This window comes from Budorcas taxicolor, chromosome 2 (genome assembly GCF_023091745.1).
Source record: "Budorcas taxicolor isolate Tak-1 chromosome 2, Takin1.1, whole genome shotgun sequence".
Classification (NCBI taxonomy): domain Eukaryota; kingdom Metazoa; phylum Chordata; class Mammalia; order Artiodactyla; family Bovidae; genus Budorcas; species Budorcas taxicolor.
In genome coordinates this window covers 163271671-163292767 of record NC_068911.1, presented here as the reverse complement: position 1 = coordinate 163292767, position 21097 = coordinate 163271671, and the positions used below count along the sequence as shown (strand labels likewise).

General features: G+C 54.0%; 1 protein-coding gene across 1 annotated transcript; it reads right to left on the bottom strand.

The window, feature by feature from the left end:
- Positions 1-392: 392 nt before the first annotated feature.
- Positions 393-14473, bottom strand: ITM2C (integral membrane protein 2C). The gene is made up of 6 exons (XM_052661962.1): positions 14256-14473; positions 6095-6235; positions 4026-4214; positions 2943-3053; positions 2169-2319; positions 393-1656 (listed from the first exon to the last, which is right to left on the bottom strand). The coding sequence occupies exons 1-6, from the start codon at positions 14379-14381 to the stop codon at positions 1565-1567; spliced, it is 810 nt and encodes a 269-aa protein (XP_052517922.1). The 5' UTR covers positions 14382-14473; the 3' UTR covers positions 393-1564.
- Positions 14474-21097: the final 6624 nt, after the last annotated feature.

The window sequence follows — 21097 nt, the reverse complement described above, 5'->3', positions numbered from 1 at the left end:
TGGAGAACACGCCACTGTTCTTGCGCTTAAGGACAAGCAATAATGATGTCATCTTCCGTGTGGAACTGAACGGATGGTTTATAGGCACTTAAAAAGCAGCTTGACCTTGGGCAAGCTGCATAATCTCCAGGCTTTTTCCTCCTCCCTTGCCTGTAATAGGTGAATCCACCTGGTTCGGGGTGACATGAGGACTTGAGGGAGGGAAGAAGGGGACACCTACGTACCTCGGCTGAACCACGGAGCAGGGCCAGATGTCAAGGCCCAGGAGCTTCTCCTGCATGTCCACCTGCACCTCCCAAACCCCAGGGGCACTCACCCAGTCTACAGGGTGGAGGCGCACCCCTCACCCACCACCACCATCACCACCACCACCCACCTCTCCCAAGCCAAAATCAGAAGTCAAAGATGTTTATTGTTCTACAGACACTTCTGAAAAGAGATCTAATTGAGAAAATATACAAAGCACTTCAAGAGTTTTTATCTCCAGAGAGCACCAAAGTCTGACTGGAGGTGTCAGAGCCCTCCTCTTCAGGGCTCGGGCTGAGAACGGTTAGCATATCGAACGATCAGTAAAAACATGCAAAAGTGAGAAGGAAAAGGAAAGTAAACGCTGCATTCCCCCAAGCAGAGGGGGCCGGAATTCCAGAGAGGAGGCAGGGTTCCCAAGTACCAGCTGGCTCTCCCTCCCCTCCCCCCCACCCGCGGTTTCCTACAAGAGCTCTACCCCAAGACAGCAGGGAGCCCCCCTCTCTTCCAAGGACTGAGCATCCCTGCTCAGTTCTCACCCCTGGACAGGAGAAGACACCCCCACCCTGTTGCTCTGTGGCTGTGGCCAATGGCGACCCCGCGTGTGCTGCTGGGGGCCAGTGCCCCCAGCCCTGGCTCTTTCCTTCTTTGGTTCCACCTGGAGATTGATTGTGCTTGACGGACTTATCTGAACCCCCCACCCCAAACTCCAGGCTCCCACAGGTGGGCTGAAGGCACTGACTGGAGTCCTGGGGACAGCCCCAGGACAGCCACCTTCCCTTGTGCTCTGGGAGGGGTGGGGCGGGGGTCCATCCTTGGTCATGTTCCCTCCATCCTCAGTTCAGGTCTGAGAGCTGCAAAGTAGGGGATGCGTGCGGAGCAAGCAAAAGGCCTTTTAGGCCCTTCCAGCTGTGCAGACGTTACTGAACCTCACTCCACACCCTCTCCCCCGACCCCATCCCTTCGACAGAGCCCCCACATGCCTGGTTCCTTCCGTCCTGTCCTTCCCCTTGGGCCACCAGTGCCGCTGTGGGCCAGGGCCCCAGGGACCTGACCTCAAGATGCTGGTCACAGAAACCATCTTGGGGCGTCCCCTCCCTCCCCCACACCCAAGAGGTCAGCAGAGGGGGAGGCCTTGAGAGGTCACAGCTCTAGTACAAGGAGGCAGGCAGGGCTGGAGAGAAACGGGGAGAGAGACATCACATCTACGGGGAAGGCGTTCAAAGTACAAGCTAAGCAGGGTAAGGAGGGCCAGAGAATGGCCGGAAGAGAAGACGAAAGAGGGTGGGGGCGGGGCCTGGAGGGCGGGGGCGGGGCTTCACACCACCCCGCAGATGACCGTCTCCACCACGAAGGTGTTCTCAAAGTGGCGGATGGCGTTGCAGTTCTTGGCCTCTCGTTTGTTGATCCCTGGGAGAGAACAGAGAAAGTCTAGTGAGTCCTGTGTCCTGGCCTAGAACTGGCTGGGCCACGAAGGCCACCAGCCTCGGAGTCTGAGCAGGGTCTCAGGACCAGGGGCGGGGAGGCCCAGGAAATGACACCCATTTCACCCAGAGGCAGCATAGTAAAACGGCATGAGCGCAGTAGCCGGAGTCAGACCTCACAGCTCTGCCACCTTCCTGCTGTGTGGTCTCAGGGCTGTCTGTTGACCTCTCTGCGCCCCCTTTCCTCATCTCTAAAAGGGGCAGCAAGAATAAAAGATGACAAGGATGATGATGATGATGACTCACACTGCCTTAGGAGGACAGAGAGTGTAAAGCAGTGCCTGGCATGCAGTAAGTGCCCAGTTAACATTAGCTGTCGTTACTGCTGCTGCAATCCCAGCTCTCTGACAGCTGGTCTCCAGCTCCGGGGCCAGGCTCAGCTGGGCTGTGATTTGGAGCTCAGGGCAGGGGCCAAGGTGGGTGGAGATGGCCACTCACGTCTCCGGGTGGCCCGGCGCCGCAGGCGGTAGGTGTCCTTCCCGCTGCACAGGTGGTAGATGAAGGAGCCCAGGGCCTCCTTGTCGCTGACGTGCTCCGTGACCACCATCTCCTCCTGGATGATGTACGTCTGAGGGAGGTAGGTCCCCCTCTGCAGAGGGAGAGCGGCCCAGCACCAGGTCAGTACTCGGGCCCAACCTCAGGGTCCCCAACTGCCCACAGACCTCCCCCCACCGACATCCTTCTGCTCACTCGAGTCCCCTCAGCACCTGAAATGCCCGGCCAACATGCCCACCCCTCCATCCAGAGACCGCATGGCTCACCCTTCTGACGTCCCCAGGCACTTCCTGCATCTGCACTGCCAGTGAGTCGTGTGTGTGTGGGCATGTGCGCATGTGAGTGTGGGCATGTGTGTGTGCTCACACACACATGAGTCTGCCCCCTCCCCACCCTAGGGGAAGTGCTCCTTTGAGGCAGGGCCCTGGCCTCCTCCCTGCACTGCTGTCAATAGGGCAACATGGGGCATGGCCGTGAATGCTAAGGAAGCTGGTCTCAGTTCTTAAGTGAGGGAGGCAGAAGTGGGGGGCTGGAAAGGCAGAAAGGAGACGCATTGACTCTGTGTGAGGGAGAAGGGAGCTGGAGCCAGAGGGACTGACTGGGACCAGCTGACAGCAACGCCCAGGCCCCCCATCCCTGCTGGCCCCAGAAATCTCCCTTGTCTCATGGTGGCGGGGGGACAAGGGAGGGACAAGACGCTGCCGGGGTCCCGCTCACCTTCACATTCATGAGGAGCTCCCAGAAGTTGCGGGGGGGCAGTACGATGGTGGTGTTGAGCTCGATGACGTAGCACTTGTCCAGGGAGATGTCATGATAAGCGGTGAGACCCTGAGCAGAAAGAAAAGGCCACATCAGTGTCTGCAGGTGAGGGCTTGGCCCCGGCGGGCTGTGCGAGGTGTGAATCCACGTGCTCCCAGTGATGTACCCCGGATTCCTCAATATCTGGGCGGGGCTCCCTTCTCCCACTCTCCTTTCCTGCTGCTGCTGCTAAGTCACTTCAGTCGTGTCCGACTCTGTGCGACCCCATAGACGGCAGCCCACCAGGCTCCTCCGTCCCTGGGATTCTCCAGGCAAGAACACTGGAGTGGGTTGCCATTTCCTCCTCCAATGCATGAAAGTGAAAAGGGAAAGGGAAGTCGCTCAGTCGTGTCCGACTCTTAGCGACCCCATGGACTGCAGCCTACCAGGCTCCTCCATCCATGGCATTTTCCAGGCAAGAGTACTGGAGTGGGGTGCCATTGCCTTCTCCATCTCCTTTCCTAGGCTGTGTCTATAGTAGATTCCACTTACTAGATGAAAACACTATCAAATGCTTCAGTTGTGACAAGGATTCTTCTCGGGAGGTTACACAGCTGAGCTCTGAGAATCAGGGTAATGCCCCGACTATGATTCTCATCAAACCTGGTAAGTCCGGCCACCCCTGCCGACCTCTGAGACCCTTAGCGAGATGCTCCGCCCCACCCCCGAGTGCTGCATCTTGAGAAGATGTCAACGTGGAAAGAGCTCATTAAAAGGAACACTGGCCTAGCCCATGAGAGCCAGCGTCTGCAGCTGTCAGGTGGCCCAGGAGAAAATCAACCATGACGAGTTCACAGTCAGTGATAACCGCAAGAACTACATGATAAAGGCGGGGTCTCTAAACCCCCGATGGACCTAAAGCCATAGACGTCTGCGCCACGGTTTGTACTGCAGGGGTATGTACTCCAAGTTTGTACAAAGGGTGTGGGCATTCTCCTTTCATGTCTGTTGGTCCTCCGGGTGCCCACCCGCCACCCCCGCCCCGGACCTGGCCGGCCTCACCCGCTGAAAGTCGTGGATGATGTCTGCAGGGTCGCCGCCCCCAAACTGGGGCACAGGCACGTTGATGCGCTCGTAGTTCTCCTCGAGGTAGATCTTCACGTCCTCCTCCAGCTCCATGCGACTGTGGGCCTGGGAGGACAGGGAGTCTTCGTAGAGGACGCCGCAGTGGAAGAAGTTGTCTCGGGCCAGCTGAGCAAGGTGGGGAGCGGGGTGAGAGAGAGAGACAACCTGGTCACACAAGGCACTCCGCGAGGCCCCTGCTGCCTGCCCAACCACTCCCGGCTCGGAAGGCCTGGGGAAGCGGGGAGGGCGGGGCTGGGACGCCCATCTCACAGATGCAGAAACTGAGAAACATGGGAGTCAGGGAGGGTGAGCCGGGTGTGCCAGTTTCTAGGAGGATGATTTCGCTGAGGCTCAGCTTCCCCATCTGTAAAACAAAGTGACCCCTTCTGCTCCCCAAGTCCATGAGTCTATGGCGGTGAAAGGGGATGGGCCAGTGGGAGGACAGATACCGGCGAAAGAGCCTGGAGTGGGGTCGGGGTGCCACCCTCCACTGCCACCAGGGGGTGCCCGCCCACCTTCTTGCAGCCTCTGCAAGGGGCCCTGGAGACCTTGGAGGGCCAGGAAGGGGGAGGGACTGAGAGTCAGCCTTGTTATCAGATGCTGGTGGCAACCCCGCCCCGCCCCGCCCCCCCCCCCCCCCCCCCGCCTCCTGCCCCTCCCCAAGCTGTGTTCAACCTCACACAAGCCCCACCACCTCCCCGGACCTGGGCCTCCTGAGAAACCTTGACAAACGCGGTGTCCCCCATTTGAAGGGCCCGCTTATCATTCCATCAACAAGGGAAGGGAGGTGGCCGGGTGCGACCGAGGCCACGTGACTGACTGGTGGCCGCAGGGGGGGCCCCCTCTGGCTCCTCCAGGTCACGACAGGCAGACGTCCCTTTCTGTTTCAGCTGCGTTCTCCCAGAAGAGTGAATCATCACACATGAATCATACAGTCCCAGGGGTCCCAGGGCGCAGGGGCAAGGCTGCTCTGAGGTTCCCCATGCCCTGAGAACGAGGCATGAGTTGGGGCTGCAACCAGAGGGGAAGTCCAGGACAGCAGCACAGCTGCAACAGGAAAAGGCCCCAGAAAGCGAAAACCAGGAACCAGGGGGAAAGCAGGTCGTGGGGGAGGAGAGGATGCCGAACAAATGGGGAAGTGGGTGGGTGTGCCAGAGCTGAGGTTTCAAGGGGAAAGTCACCCAGCCTGCAAGCTCTTTAGTGAATTCCACCCTAGAGAAACTGGGTGACGAGGAAGTCAAAGCCCAGGGCTTGAGGGTGAGAAGGGTCATAAACAACGGGCAATTCCCAGCCTTTTGGTCACTGAGATACCCCATGTTGTTATGTTTATGGTCATTGAGCAAACTTTCATTGAACTACCTTCCCTTCCAAGAACTTGGGGGCCCTGCCTCCCTCCCCAGGCCTGGGCAGATGTCAAGGCTGCTGTGACCACGGCCAGGTCTCTGGCCCAGCTTTGTGCCCAGACAGCCTGGGCGAGCAGATGACCAGGTGTGATCGTGGGCGGGGGCCACCCTAACAGGGGGCGGAGGTGACTCTGTAAGCCACCCTCCACCTTTCATGGGTTGTAGCTCAGATGACCAGGCATGGAATGGGAATTCCTTGAAGCATGACCTGCAGGGCACAGGGGGCCAGGCTCTGAGGGCCTGCAGAGTTCTAGTTTCTGCTGCACCCCGAGTTTTTGGTGCTGATGCTCTGGGGTCACCATGGAAAGGGGCTGCCAGCCTCACAGCCCAGATGCTAATCCTGCCTCCCCCATCACGGACTGTAGTCCCGGGAGAGCTGTCAGCTTCAGATGTGTCCAAAGAGACAGGTAAGGCCACTCCTCCAGACCCCACGTCAGTCAGACGATGGCACCCGAGTCCTGTCTCCTGAACCAAGACCAGGGAGAAGGAGGAGGCTGCGAAATCTTCTAGGCTTGTGGGGCACTCGTCCCACCTGGGGGGTGGGGGGTTCACTTCCTCCTCTAAAGGCCACTGTTTTGCCCCACCTTCTTCTGCCCACCTTACCTGAGCCAGGAAGAAGTATCTGTAGATGTAGACGGAGGCAAACACCAGGCCCATGAGCAGCACGACCATGCCCATCGACAGGTAGCACACGCCGCCCACGGAGCCCCCCTTCTTGTAGCGGTGGTAGGGGGGCCGCTCCTCCTGTGGACGGCAGTGCAGGGTCAGCCTCGTGGTGGTCCCACGTCCGTTGGGGATCCCTCCCGCACCCCCATTTCCCAAAGTGAGGCCTCACCCTGCTGGCTGGCAAGGAGCCTGGGGGGCAGAGGCAGGGGAGGGCGATGCTCGGGACACACAGAGCATCATCTGGAAGGAAAGGAAGCATCCCCAGGGCCCCAGCTCTTCCCTCCAAAGAGAAACCAAGCCCCACCTGGAAGCCACATAAAATGACCCACAGGGACTCAGCAAGAGTATTTTGAAGCCCCTATGCCATTAGTCCCCTTCATTATACCAGCTATGACCACAGTAGATTCTTTCAAACTGGGGGTGGTGGGGGGGGAAGCACAGATGTGACCTTGATGACCATGCCTGGCCTCAGAACCTGTAGGAACCAGGGTGCACCGGGCAGGTTGGGAGCCGCTGCATCAGACCAAGGAGGTTCCCAGTAGCTCACTGGTGGGGACAGGGCTCCAGGAGGCCCCCAGGGTCTAGGCACGTGTGCTTGTCCCCTCTGGCCACTTTGGGCAGAGAGCAGCCTGCTGGGCAGCGATGGAATAACCAGGCACTGGTGTGGAGCAGGCTGTCAGGAGCAGAGCCCGCGGGGTGGAGTCTAGAGGCTTCTGGAAGCCAGGGCCCCTCTGCCGGGACGGAAACGTGGCTGTGGTGGCCAGGGCAGGAGATTCCTGGAAACACCCTCTTTGGGGAGCCAGGCCCTGGCTCGGGACAAGTAGTTACAGGGCTGCCAAGAAATAAACCATCCTGACCCAACTCTGGTCCACACCCGTCTGGGCCAGCGGCTGGAGGTGGGTGTGTAACTCAGAAACCCTGCTCTCCCCAGAGCACTGGACTGAGAGTCTAGTGACTCGGGGCTCTTACCCAGCTGTGTGGCCTGGGCCATTGCTCATCTTTATCCACCCCTGCCCTAGCCCAGGCCCCATTCACCCTGGAGACCTCGAGAAGGCCCAGGCCTGGCTCTGCCTCCAGGGTCCACCATTCAACCTTGCCTCTATGGTGTTTGGATGCAGCTGGGTGAGGGTAGGGGCCCTGCCCTACTCCCAACCTCGGGGACCTAAGGCAGAGATGGGGGTGCAGAGGGGAGGCCCAGAGCCCGGACCCTCTCATTAACTGTCTGCTTAGTGCTGTGTGTGTTTCCACTCTTCACCCTGCAGCCAAGGCTGGCAGTGTACACACAGTTCAGGTCGAAGTTGCCCAGGACAGGCCCTTACTCTCAGTGCACACAGGGGGCTCAGCCTGGAAGGGGTGGGGTGCAGGCCTGCTGTGTTTGAGGTACAGGGGAGGGTGGGACTGGGGCCTCAGGGAGCAGAAGGGCGTCTCCTGTGGGGCTGTGTGAAGCCTCCTGCCTGGGGCTCTCCCCTCTCCCCACTCCCTTCCTGCAGGAAAGTGAAACTGAAGTCGCTCAGTCATGTCCGACTCTTTGCGACCCCATGGATTGTAGCCTACCAGGCTCCTCAGTCCACGGAATTTTCCAGGCAGTACTGGAGTGGGCTGCCATTTCTCCAGGGGAATTTTCCCGACCCAGGGATGGAACCCGCATTGCAGGCATAGCAAATGCCTGAAAGACGAACCCCCATCTCTAGGCACACGTATCACCAGGCTAGTGACCCCCACCCCACCCCCTGCCTCCAGCACCTTGGGATGGAGACAGAGGATGGAGAGGTACCCCTGTCCATCCTGCCCCCCCTCACAGGCTGGGCTATCTGCAACCTGGGGCCTCTCCCCATCCTGGCCCTGCTGCGGGGTCCCTGTGATCTGAAGAAGCACCTGGTGAGACCACCCGTCTGGCTGGCCTCTCCCCAGCACCCAGGGCTCCTTGGCAGCACTGACCACGGTCACTAGTGCCTGTGGCCACTGCCCACAGGACAGCTGCCAGCAGTGGGCGCGAGGCTGCAAGGGCTTTCTCTCTCCAAAGGGCTACCAGGATCAGTGCAGGACAGGGTGACCGATGGCCGAGCTCGGCCAGTGACTCACAGGCACAAGCCACCCAAGGGACCCACCATCTTAAGTGGGTCCTCAGGAAAGGTGGGTGACCCAAAAGATAGGCCAGGCACCACACCCTCTGTGAATCCTGCCCTGGCGACACAACATCTGTATTCAGTGAGATGGGTGGGGCTGCAGAAGCCAGAGGTGCCCCCAGCAGGGGCCGCGTGCCCGTGTAGGGTGCCTCTGACCCTCCGATGGTCCTCCTGTGAAATGTGAACAGACTTGTTCTGACAGGGTTTTGTCGGGATTAAAGGAGACACAGGCCCTGAAAGCCCTTTGTAAAGGATCAAGTGTTAGATAAAAATAGCAGGTCTTTATCAGATAAACCATTCCTTTTTAGGGCCACCACCGCAGCCAGCTGTCGAGGCTGCACTGTGGCCATGCTTTGCTCCAGAGAAGCAAAAGCAAGCCTGTGAGAATTGCTTTAAAAAAAAAAAAAACCAAACCAGAAAACAACCCAACAACAACAAAAAAGTCAGTGGTTATAAAGCAAGAGCTGAGGGGGCCTGTCCATAATTGAAGTTCAGGAACAAGGTGAGGCCTACCAGTTTTACAGCCGCCTTTCAGCTCCTGGCTGGGGCAGGTGCCTGGGGGAGGGGCTGGGCAGGGCACGGAGGTGGGGAGAGGGGTCATTAAGGATGGCAACGGAGGAGGGGCCCCAGAGACAAGTGAGGCCAGGCTAGTGTGGCCAAGAAGGACAGTCTCCAGCCGGGACCCCTTGATGCCCCACGCCCATGTCCTCATATGTCTCTGTGGGGGTCCCTGTGAAGGCTTGGGTTCCCCCCCCCCCTTTCCCAGATGTGAAGTGGACAGTGGTTTCCGATCCTGCTTCCCACGTGGCACAGTGGTAAAGAACCTGCCTGCCAATGCAGGAGACACAAGAGATGCGGGTTTGATCCCTGGGTCGGAAGATCTCTTGGAGCAGGCAATGGCAACCCACTCCAGCATTCTTGCCTGGAGGATCCGACAGACAGAGGAGCCTGATGGGCTGCAGTCCATGGGGTCACAAAGAGTTGGACGTGGCTAGGCACGCATACACATCCTGCCCCTACTAACAGTCCTGAGTGCACACCCATGGCTCACGCCCTGCTCCCCTCCCTACCTGACACCCCTCTGCCCTGGCCTTCCGGGGGCCAACTCCCCAGGCGCATTGTGGCTGAGCAGTGGCGACTGGGGAGAGCAGACCCAGAGGCCGCTAGTGTCCCAGCTTCCAGACAGAGGCACCAGGAGGTAAAGCCCCACAGAGGTGGGCCGCCCTCCGAGGCCTGTGGGGAGCCTGGGCTGGAACCTAGGATCCTACCTGCTCAATGCACCCAGGATGTCGGCCGAGGGGGATCCTTCCTGAAGTCGCCACCACCCCTCGCCCCCCGAGCTGCTTCACCTGTCATGCTGGAGCCCCAGGAGAATGCCCACCCTCATATGGAGCAGTTACCCCCCAGCCAGGCATTTGGGGGTCTTCCAGAAAGCAGGAAAAGACAGTTTCCACGGCAGCCGGGTGTCCCAGGCAACAGGCCTCACTGTGTGCTTGTGTGGAGCATGTGGGCCATGTGTCTGGGGCCCAGGAGGGACCCAGGCCTCGGCCGGCCTGTCTCACGGAGCCTGCGGTAGTGTTCACTAAATGATTTGGCAAAGCAGGCCCTCAAGAGTCTGGGGAACTCAGCCAACTGAAGCATTAACTCAGGAGACTCCCCCACACCAACCCCCCCCCACAGGGCTCATGGAGAGAGCTCCGAGCAACTTTCCCTCAGTAACAATGTTCAGAATAGCTGCAAGCAGATGAAACTCCAGTTGCAGGCTGCTCGGAGGAGGGTGGCAGGGGAGCCAGAAATGCACCCACTGCAGGCCCAGGCCTACGGCCGTGGCCAGGGTCCCCACCCTCACCTCCCCAGCACCATTCCTTCTTCCTGAGCATCTTTCTTTCCCAGGCTGCAGACCTCAGAGACGAGGCCACCAGTGAGAGAGACACTGTGTGTGTGGGTGAGGGAAACAGAAGCCTCTCGGGGTAAGGGGGCTGGGCCTCCTCGCAGACCTGTGCTCAGCAGAGCACACATCAGCGGGGTGAATGCTGAGGACTAGTCGTGAACCCTCCATCAGTGAAACCCAGGGTGGCCCAGGGACCCACTGCTGCCCCAGGAAGGATGTGGGCCAGAGAACACTCCCCACAGCCCTCTGCTCTGCTCAACTGCTCTCCTGTTCTGCTCCTGACAGGCAAGGGGAGACCCCAGAGAACAAAGGCCGAGGAAGATAGACGCAGAGCTGGCAGGGCATTCCTGGGGTCAACGGTTCACCAGGCGCTGGCTGTGCTCCACTGGTCTCACCAGAAACATTTTTTTTCTTTCTGGTAAGAGAAACTCATCCTCCGTGGCAATTTGCTGACAGCCTGGAAACACGCAAGGACCAACGGGCTGAGGGGAACCCGAAGAAGAGAGGGAAAGGAGAGAGAAAGCAGAAAAAAGTCACCGCAGCCCAAGCCCAGACACCAGAGCCCCTCAGCAAAGGCCCGGGGTCCGGGGGCGGGGGGGGAGGACCCCCAACCACGGAGGTCCTCTTAGCCCAGCCCATGGGGCCGGTGGGTGGGGATGCGGAGCCCTGCTCCACCCCCTGGGCTGGTTAGGGGACCCTCCCCCTACCCCCCCACCCCCCCCACCACTGTGGGAGACCCAGCTCCCTCCTGCCAAGGACCTGAGGCAGGGAGGTGGAAAGTGAAATCTGATCCCCAGGTATGTGGGCTGGGGGAGGGGGTGACATTAATCAAAGGCCAAAGCCTAGGAGAAAATTACAGCACTGAGATGACTGTATTGACCTCACTTCTCTCCTCTTGGAGGCCCCCAGCCCAATCGTTTGAGTCTGTACATGCCCACACCTGGCTCTGTGCGTGTGCGTGTGTGTAACACATGGGTAAGCAAAGACAGAGGCAGATGGTGGGGAGAGGGGAACTGGGCTGAGAGGCATAGGGCTGGCCAGAGGGTGCTAAGAGGGGTGCTTCCCGTCCAGCCCACTTTCCGAGCTGGCTTGTGGCCAGCTGCCCATCAGTGCAGGCAACTCATTATCTCAGAGGCAAGCACCACGTGGGGAGGGTGGGCAGCTGGAGGCCCAGATGGGCCCCCACCCCCATCCCTTCCCGGGCCCCACCGAGGAGCTTCCTTCCAGCAGCAGGTCTGGGGACAAAATCCTCCTTGTTTCACTTTTCTGCAGAGAAGCAGAGGGAGGCCCACAGTGAGGATGCTACTACCCCTAGCCTGGCCCTGGGGGCCTGCACTCAGGTTGACATTTTACTGTGACAGCTTAGAGGGTGGCTTCATGGGGGAGAGGCACTCAGGAATGCCTCTGTTCATCAGTTGGTCCTTCCAAGGCTTTAAGTCTTATTTTTGATTCAGTTCAATGACCAGGGATGGTTCCAGGGTCACCCCCAGCCGGAAGAGACCTTCTAATAAGCTTTCCTCTGACAGCCCATGTGGTTCAGACAGTAAAGGATCTGCCTGCAATGCGGGACACCTAGGTTAGATCCCTGGGTGAGGAAGATCCCCTGGAGAAGGGAATGGCAACCTACTCCAGTATTCTTGCCTGGGAAATCCCATGGACAGAGGAGCCTGGCAGGCTAGAGTCCATGGAGTTGCAAAGAATCAGACTGAACGAAGAACACTCACTCTAATAGACTGAGCAACTAACACTTCCACATTCTGACAACCCATCAGCACGGGACCAACCCAAATGCCCTGTTTTGGTGAAGCAGTCCCTGCTCATGCTGTCCTGGGCTACTGTAAATGCTGGGCGCCTCCTGAACTTACTGGTGAGGTGGGGGGCCATGCGGGGGGAGGGGGTGGCCACGGCAGGGGGGCTTGCTCTACATCAGGCACTGGATGTGGGGGCAATGTGCCCACTGGCCGGTTAAGGCCACAGAAGGTTCACAGAAGTGAACTCTCTTCCCAAGGCTCCAATTCCATCAGGGGACTGGCAGGGCCAACGTGCAACACCCGAAAGCCTCCCCTGAGCCCTCAGGGCTGAGGAGCTGTGAAAGTTTATTAATAAGCAGATCTGATGTAAAGATGCTGGGATAGTAATCCTCCTCCTGGGGCCCAATGGCTCCCCCTTGCCAGTTAAGAGTGAGGGGGACCCTGCCCAACTAACAAGGTTTGCCAGGGGTGGCAAGCACACTCAGCAGGCTGGAGGCCACTGCAAACAGCCCCCAGGGAAGAAGATGTTGATATTTCCATTTCATGCTGGGTGAGGGGGAAGAGAGGACGCTGGACTTGGGAGCCAGAAGCTGGATGTCAGATACTGCCGAGGCGATGCTGGCATCCACCATCCCTCCCGACACCACGAGCAGGCTGCCACTGGAGAATGTGCGGCTCCTGTGAAATCCGGCAGACCTTCTGATGGAGTTTGAATTGCATCCTCCCACTGTCTGGCTGATCCTCCCTCCTGCCTGAGTCTTGTAGCTCTGGGTGTCAGGGTCGTTTTCCAGGCCTCAGCTGGGTACCTGGTTCTGGGAGAAGCAGCTGGGAGAAGAAAGGGGTGAGCGTCCTGCACTCTCTGGGGGCAGAGGGGGAGGAAGGAGGTTTAAAGAGCCTCTTGCAAACTTTAAAAGCTGCAGGCCAGGCCTTCAAATAGGAAATGTCCCCTTCCCATCCAAGCATCAGAAGAAGACGGAGCTGCTCTGATCCAGGCTGCAGAGCAAACCCCCCAACCCAGCCTGGGTGTTACTGATGCCACAGTGACCACGCCAGGACAGGGGAGCTCGCCAAGGCTCTTCCTGGAATTCAGCACTCAGGGAATCTTCACTTGGGTGTGTGACACCCACCTCTGACTACCCTCTCCTGTGTCCCCTTCTCCCAGGGCACAGGTCATTCTGCAGCACCCGGCTTTCCATACCCCAGCAAGATTTAGTTGGAGCCATCAATTTGGGGAGGGGCCTTGGCGCTGAGGAAGACATCCCAGTAGCCAGCAATGGGACGGGGACGGGCGGCGTAGACACCTTTGCCGGGGCCACTCCAGAGCCAGACTGAACCAAGCTCTCCCTCCCCTCCTCGCCCGCCACGCGTCTGGCCCCTCTGGGCCCTCCCCTGGTCGGACTCCTCGCAGCTCAGACAGTTTTCCACCGGCGGAAATGCCTCCTCTACCCCAGGCCGGAGGGAAAGGGGAGGAGGGGAGCTGGCGGGGGCGGGGTGCACCGAGGTCCGCCCCCACAAAGCGCAGCCTCCGGGATAGAGGGCACCGGGGCACCGCGGGCTGGACGGGGTAGCCCAGAGGTCCAGGGAGGCGGGAGAGGAAGGAAGAGGAGGGCAGGGAGGCCCAGGCGGCCTGGGGTAGGGTGGGATCAGGGCATCCAACCTCGTAACCCCGAATCTCGAATCCCGGACGTGCGGCCGGGAGAGTTCTGGTTTATTTTCATTTCATATCTCATCACTTTCTGATCCACTAATTCAGGTGCGGACTAACAGCACATCCCTCGCCCCCCGCCCCCCCCCCCCCCCCAGCAGTCTCCCGTTTGGGACGAAATCCACAGTCCCTCCCCCTTCGTTGGCACCAGACCCCTCATCTCCTTTATTCCCCACCAATCACAACCCACCACCCTACTTTGGGGAAAACAATGTTCAACTCTCCTCCCATCCCCCACCTGGCCCCTCCTCCCTGATTGGAACCAGACGCCTATACCCCCCCCAACATTCCTCGAACTTCTTCGGACCAGCCCCCTCCCCTCTTTGGGGACCAGGCGCCTAGGGCCCCCTCCACTTTTGGAAGAGACCTGGAGCTCTTCCCCACCTGGGACAGCGACCGGATCCCCTCCGATTCTTCAGACTTAACGCTTTCGGCTGCAGCTGAAGGTCGAGACCCAAGCCCCCTCCCCACTTCCGGATGGGAAGATCCATCCCGGACTCCCAGCAACCCCCCACTCCGCTTTAGACCCCGGGGTCCCGATGCACCTCGGGCAGTCGCCGGAGGCGGCCGGGCGAGCTTCGGTTCCCCGCACCCCCGGCCGCCGGAGATCCCCGGCCCTTCTCACCCGAGCCGGCGTCAGCAGGATCTCAGCGGCCGGGGCGGGCGCTGGGGCCGAGGCCGAGGCCGAAGCCTTGTCGGCCTTGTCGCCCTTGATGCCGGCCACCGCCGGCTGGAAGCTTATCTTCACCATGGCTGCGCCGGCCCGAGCGTCCGCCCTGTAGCCTCCGCCCGAGCAGAAGCCACTCGGTACAGCCTCTCTCGGTAGCACAACCGCTCGGCTCTCCGCAGGCACCGGAAGTTTGGATGTCTTTCGGGTCCTTTTCTCTAACCCCACCCCCAGCCCTCTCCGCCCCCCGCCCGCCCCCACCCCGCCGAGGGAGGGCCTTGGCGCCAGCCGCGCCTGCGCCCCCTTCCCGCGGTCGGGGCTCGCAGTGACCCCTGCCGGGCGCGCTGCTCCAACCTGGGAACGTCTGAGGTTCCCGCAACCACTCACTCACTTAGTCCGTCCATCCATCCATCCATCCATCCATGCATCCATCCACGCATTCATCCATTCGTCCAATCAGGCATGGACTCTGTCCCCCTCCGCCGCAGCCTTATCCCTTCCAGCTGCTTCTCCAAGACCAGCATCCTCAGAATACAGTCTTTGTTGAATCCGTGTTTGCCGGGCAAAGGCATCTTCTAGACAAGTTTCCCATCCCCTTTACCCCACTTCCTATCCTCTTCTTCGGAAATGCTGGAGCCCCCGGTGTACCTATTCCCACCGCTCCCTCCTCCCATTTCCTCTTCCAAGGTGTCCTGGGCCCTGCGAGGAGGTGCCAGGTGCCTAACTGTTTGCCTTCGTCCTGCCTCTTGCACCCATCTACACCTCCTTCATTCTCCATCATTCTTTTCCCTTCATCCTTAGTCCCGGCAGAATCTTCCTGACGGCCCCTGGGGGTGAATGCGAAGGACCAGGCGAGTAGAGAAATGAAGACAGCCGCTGTTCTGTAACTCTCTTGGTTACCTGCAGTAAGGGTCCTGTGGGCCATTTCTTAACCACCCAGGGGGATTCTGGCAAGTGTGACGGAAAGATCCGCAGGACAGGGTATCTACAGGCTCATTCCTCATCTTGGGATGGCTTTGGGATGCTCACCACGCCCTCCTCCGTGACTCCTCCCACTCTCCGGTGGACCCTGCGGAGCAGCCTGAATTGGCCCCAGGGGAAGGTGTCCTGGAATCAACCCCTGCAACAGTTCATTTAGAAACTAAAATTCCAAATGTGAATTTTTACGTGTTTTACCTCTTTCTCCAAATTGAACCGTTGTGTGCTGTTCTTAAAATTGATCTGGTTTATTACAATGTAAAGCACTGGTCGTTTACAGCTTACCATCATAATTAAGCCCTAGAAGGTCAGTGGACCACTGCTGCAAAAGCAGTAGTCTCAGAAAAGTGTCTACCACCACCCTCAGAGTTCTATCAGCTCCCCAGAGCTTATCCATTTTATAACTGAAAGTTTGTACCTTTTGACCAACCTCTCCCTATTTCTCCCATCCCCAGCCTGTGGTAACCACCATGCTGTCTTTGGTTCCATGAGCTAAACTGTTTTAGGTTCCACATATAAATAAAATCACAGGTAGTGTTTGTCTTTCTCTGTCTGGTTTATTTCACTTAATGCATAACATCCTCCAGGGTCATCCATGTTGTCATAAGTGGCAGGATTTTCTTAATTTTTATGGCTGAATAATATTCCATTTTATAGATATACCACATTTCTTTTTATCCATTCATCCATCAGTGGACATTTAGGTTGTATCCATGTCTTGGCTATTGGGACTAATGCTGCAGTGAACATGAGAATGCAGATATCTTTTCAAGATACTGATTTCATTCCCTTTGGCTGCATAACCTGTAGTGGAATTGCCAGAGCACGTGGCAATTCTATTTTTAATTTTTTGAGGCACCTCCATACAGATTTCCATGATGGCTATACCTGCGAAGTATATTAAGTATATTGAGGAGAGAGTTCTGCTAAAAAAAAATCAATAGAAGGATACAAATCTCTAGGAAATCTAATTAATAAATAAGAGAGAAAATATCAAATACATTTCTATATCTTATAGAAAGAAGATCTAACTATAGGTAAGGTGGATATTACAAATTATAATGTCTTTTATATATAATTATATCTAGTAAATATAAATATCCTGAAGTGATGATTTTATAGAAAAGTATTTTTTTGGCCAAAATGGAGCCAAGAAGTAGTAGAAAATCTTAATGCCCTAATCAAGGAAACCACTGGAAAAAGTTCTCAAACAATTATCTCAAAAATTCGTTCTGAGCAGCCAGACCAATTAACGGGATAATAATTCTTTCCAACGAAAGCAACAGTTAATTCCACTGAAGCTCTGATGAATTTTAGGCATAGATGATATATTCTGATAGAAAAATCTGACAAATAAAATAGAAAAACAATTTTAGTTATGAATAGAGATACAAAAATTCAACAGTAATTATAAGAAAAGCGAAGAGCCATTAAGTAGACTCCTAAGAATAAAGACACAGATTTTGTGTTTGAAAATCTATTTGGGGAGAAATGGCTTTGTAAAATAATGCTTAAGAGTAATAGTTATTCAAACTTGAAAGGCGGAGAAAAGCATAAAGAAAACAAAACAAGTATTATGACAAAACCCACAATAACCACTGTTAAAGTGCTGTCATTTTCTCTCCAATATTTTTTACTCTGTGTGTGTGTGTGTTACAAAACCGGAACCACATATTGTGTCTGTGTTTGTGTTCTCAGCTGACGGTAATTTTGACCCTCAGGGAACACTTAGTAATGTTTGGTGACATTTTCGGCTGTCACAATGCGGAAGAGGAGGGGGCCAGAGTAGGTGATACCGGCCTCTAGTGGGTATAGAGACCAGAGATGCAGCCGAACATGTTTTAATTTACAAGACAAAGAATCAGTCTGTGTAAAATATCAATAGTGCCAAGGCTGAGAAACCCTGATTAATATCCTGTCTGTTTTCTTAAGATAATTTCCATATTTTCTCATGGGATAGGCAGAAATCTCCCCCTTCCCTGTCCCTGCAGCCCATGTCTTAGTTTCTGGACCCTGTGAATTTGTTACCTTGAATGGTGAAAGGAACTTTGCAGACGTAATTAAGGTTGCATGCGTGCTAAGTCACTTCAGTCCTGTCTTACTCTTTGTGACCCTGTGGACTGTAGCCTGCCAGTCTCCTCTGTCCATGGGATTCTCCAGGCAAGAATACTAGAGTGGGTTGCCTTCTCCAGGGGGTCTTCCCGACCCAGGGATGGAACCTGCGTCTCTTATGTCTCCTGCATTTGCAGACAGGTTCTTTACCACGAGTGCCCCACCCCCCCAATTAAGGTTATGAGCCTTAAAATAGGGAGATGATCATGGATTATCTGTGTGAGCCCAAGCTAATCACAGAGGCTCTTAAAAGCAGAGAACTTTCTCTGGCTAGAGTGAGAAGGATGTAGCAGAAGGAGAATGGAGACAGATTTGAACTCTGACTGGATGTAGTATTGCTGGTTTGAAGATGAGGCGGGAGGGAAGAGAGAAGTTGTTGTCAGGTAGGCAGGTGCTCTTAAATAAAGGAGGGGGCTTCCAGCTGACAGCAAGAAGATGGAGACCCCCATCCTACATCCACACAGAGTGGGATTCTTCCCACAACCTGAGTGAGCCTGGAAGGACATCCCTGTCCAAAGCCTCAGATGAGGAGTCCAAGCTGGCTGGCGCCTTGCTTTTGACCTTGTGAGACCAGGTGCGGAGAAAACAGTGGAGCCCATCTCTACTGTTGACCTACAGAACTCTGAGCTGAGCAGGCTGCTTTGCACCAAAGCAGCCGTATAAAACAAATACGTCTGACTTGATTAAAAACTGTCTCATATTCATGAATCTCTTGGTGTGTAAATCTTTTTTTTAAATGTGTCTTTTCCCTTAAATTTATTTATTTTTAATTGGAGATAATTGCTTTACAATATTGTGTGGGTTTCTGCCAGGTATCAACATGAATCAGCCATAGGTACATGTAGGTCTTAAACCTCCCTCCCACCTCATCCCACCCCTCTAGCTTGTCACGGAGCACTGGATTTGAGCTCCCTGCATCATACAACAAATTTCCACTGGCTGTCTAATTTCACATACGGTAATATATGTGTTTCTATGCTACTCTCTCAATTCATCCCACCCTCCCCTTCCCCTCCCCATGTCCGCAAGTCTGTTCTTTATGTCTGTGTCTCAATTGCTGCCCTGCAGATGTGTTCATCAGCATTTGATACCGAACCTATCAGATACGTCCATCAGATATGTTCAACATATAGCTCATCAGTTACTATATAATATTTGTTTTTCTCATTTGTAAGTCTTCAGGCTGTTTTACAAACATTGTCATGGTCCTCTCCAGAAATTTTTATTCCGTTTATCCTCAGTCATGCTTGCTTGTGAGAAACGGCTATACCACCTTTGGTGAAGTCATTTACAATGTGTCCTTTAATTTGATAGGAAAAAACATATACCTCGATATTATAATTTTAACAATTGAGTCATCATTGTTTTTCAACTAATTTTAGGTGTATAGTAAAGTAATCAAAGTAATAGTGATTCAGTTATTTTTTGTGACTATATTCCATTATAGGTTATTATAAGATAGTGAATATATTTTCCTGTGCTATACAGTAAATCTTTGTTGTTTATTTTATATCAAGTAGTTTGTTAATTCCATACTCCTAATTTGTCTGCCCCCCACACTCTTGGTAACCATAAGTGTGTTTTCTATGTCTATGAGTCTGTTTCAGCTTTGCTTATAGATTCGCATGTATTATTTTTTAGATTCAGCACCTGTAAGTGATATCATATGACGTTTGTCTTTCTCTGCCTGACTTACTTCACGAAACATATTCTCTAGGTCCGCTCATGTTGCTGTAAATGCAATATTTCATTCTTTTTAATGGCTGAGTATTACAATACCCCATTGCATATATACCATATCTTCTTAAGCCAGTCATCTGTTGATGGACACTTGGATTGTTTCCATGTCTTGACTATTATAAATGAGGCTTCTGTGAACACTTGGATACATGTCTCTTTCTGAATTAGAGGTTTGTTTTTTTTTTCTTAGATATACATTCAGGAATGGGGCTGCTGGTTCATGTAGTAGCTCTATTCACTATTATAATATTTTTCAACTTTTTATTCAAGAAATTTCAAGTGCCAGATATTTGCCAATTATGTATTTTTAAAAGAACTCCCTCTTAGATTTATCAATTCTGTTTTTTTTCTGTTTGCTAGTTACATTATTTCTGCCTTTTAAAAAAGTAATATCTGTTTTCTCTTCAGATTTGTTCTGTTTTCCTTTTCCTTTTATTTTTAATTGTGAAGATCAAGCATTTATTCTCATGTTTACTCTGTTTCTGTCTACCAATTGGGGGAAATATTACCCATTTCATAGTTAATAATGATTAAGTAATAATATTAGACTTAATTGGAATGTGAAGTCAAGTGGGCCTTAGAAAGCATCACTATGAACAAAGCTAGTGGAGGTGATGGAATTCCAGTTGAGCTATTTCAAATCCTGGAAGATGATGCTGTGAAAATGCTGCACTCAATATGCCAGCAAATTTGGAAAACTCAACAGTGGCCACAAGACTGGAAAAGGTCAGTGTTCATTTCAATCCCAAAGAAAGGCAATGCCAAAGAATGTTCAAACTACTGCACAATTGCACTCATCTCACATGCTAGTAAAGTAATGCTCAAAATTCTCCAAGCCAGGCTTCAACAATACGTGAACCGTGAACTTCCAGATGTTCAAGCTGGATTTAGAAAAGCCAGGGGAACCAGAGATCAAATTGCCAACATCTGCTGGATCATCTAAAAGGCAAGACAGTTGCAGAAAAACATCTATTTCTGCCTTATTGACTATGCCAAAGCCTTTGACTGGGTCAATCACGATAAACTGTGGAAAATTCTGAAAGAGGTGGGAATACCAGACCACCTGACCTGCCTCTTGAGAAATCTGTATGCAGGTCAGGAAGCAACAGTTAGAACTGGACATGGAACAACAGACTAGTTTTAAATAGGAAAAGGAGTACATCAAGGCTGTAAATTGTCCCCCTGCTTATTTAACTTATATGCAGAGTACATCATGAGAAACGCTGGACTGGAAGAAGCACAAGCTGAAATCAAGATTGCCGGGAGAAATATCAATAACCTCAGATATGCAGATGACACCACCCTCATGGCAGAAAGTGAAGAACTGAAGAGCCTCTTGGTGAAAGTGAAAGAGGAGAATGAAAAAGTTGGCTTAAAGCTCAACATTCAGAAAACTAAGATTATGGCATCTGGTCCAATCACTTCATGGCAAATAGATAGGGAAACAGTGGAAACAGTGGCAGACTTTATTTTGGGGGGGCTCCAAAATCACTGCAGATGGTGATTGCAGCCATGAAATTAAAAGACACTTACTCCTTGGAAGGAAAGTTATGACCAGTCTAGACAGCATATTCAAAAGCAGAGACATTACTTTGCCAACAAATGTCCGTCCAGTCAAGGCTATGGTTTTTCCAGTAGTCATGTATGGATGTGAGAGTTGGACTATAAAGAAAGATGAGCACAGAAGAATTGATGCTTTTGAACCATGGTGTTGGAGAAGACTCTTGAGAGTCCCTTGGACAGCAAGGAGATCCAACCAATCCATCCTGAAGGAGATCAGTCATGAGTGTTCATTGGAAGGTCTGACGTTGAAGCTGAAACTCCAATACTTTGGACACCTGATGTGAAGAACTGAATCACTGGAAAAGATGCTAGGAGGAATTGGGGGCAGGAGGAGAAGGGGACGACAGAGAATGAGATGGTTGGATAGCATTACCGACTCTGGATATAAGTTTGAGTGAACTCTGGGA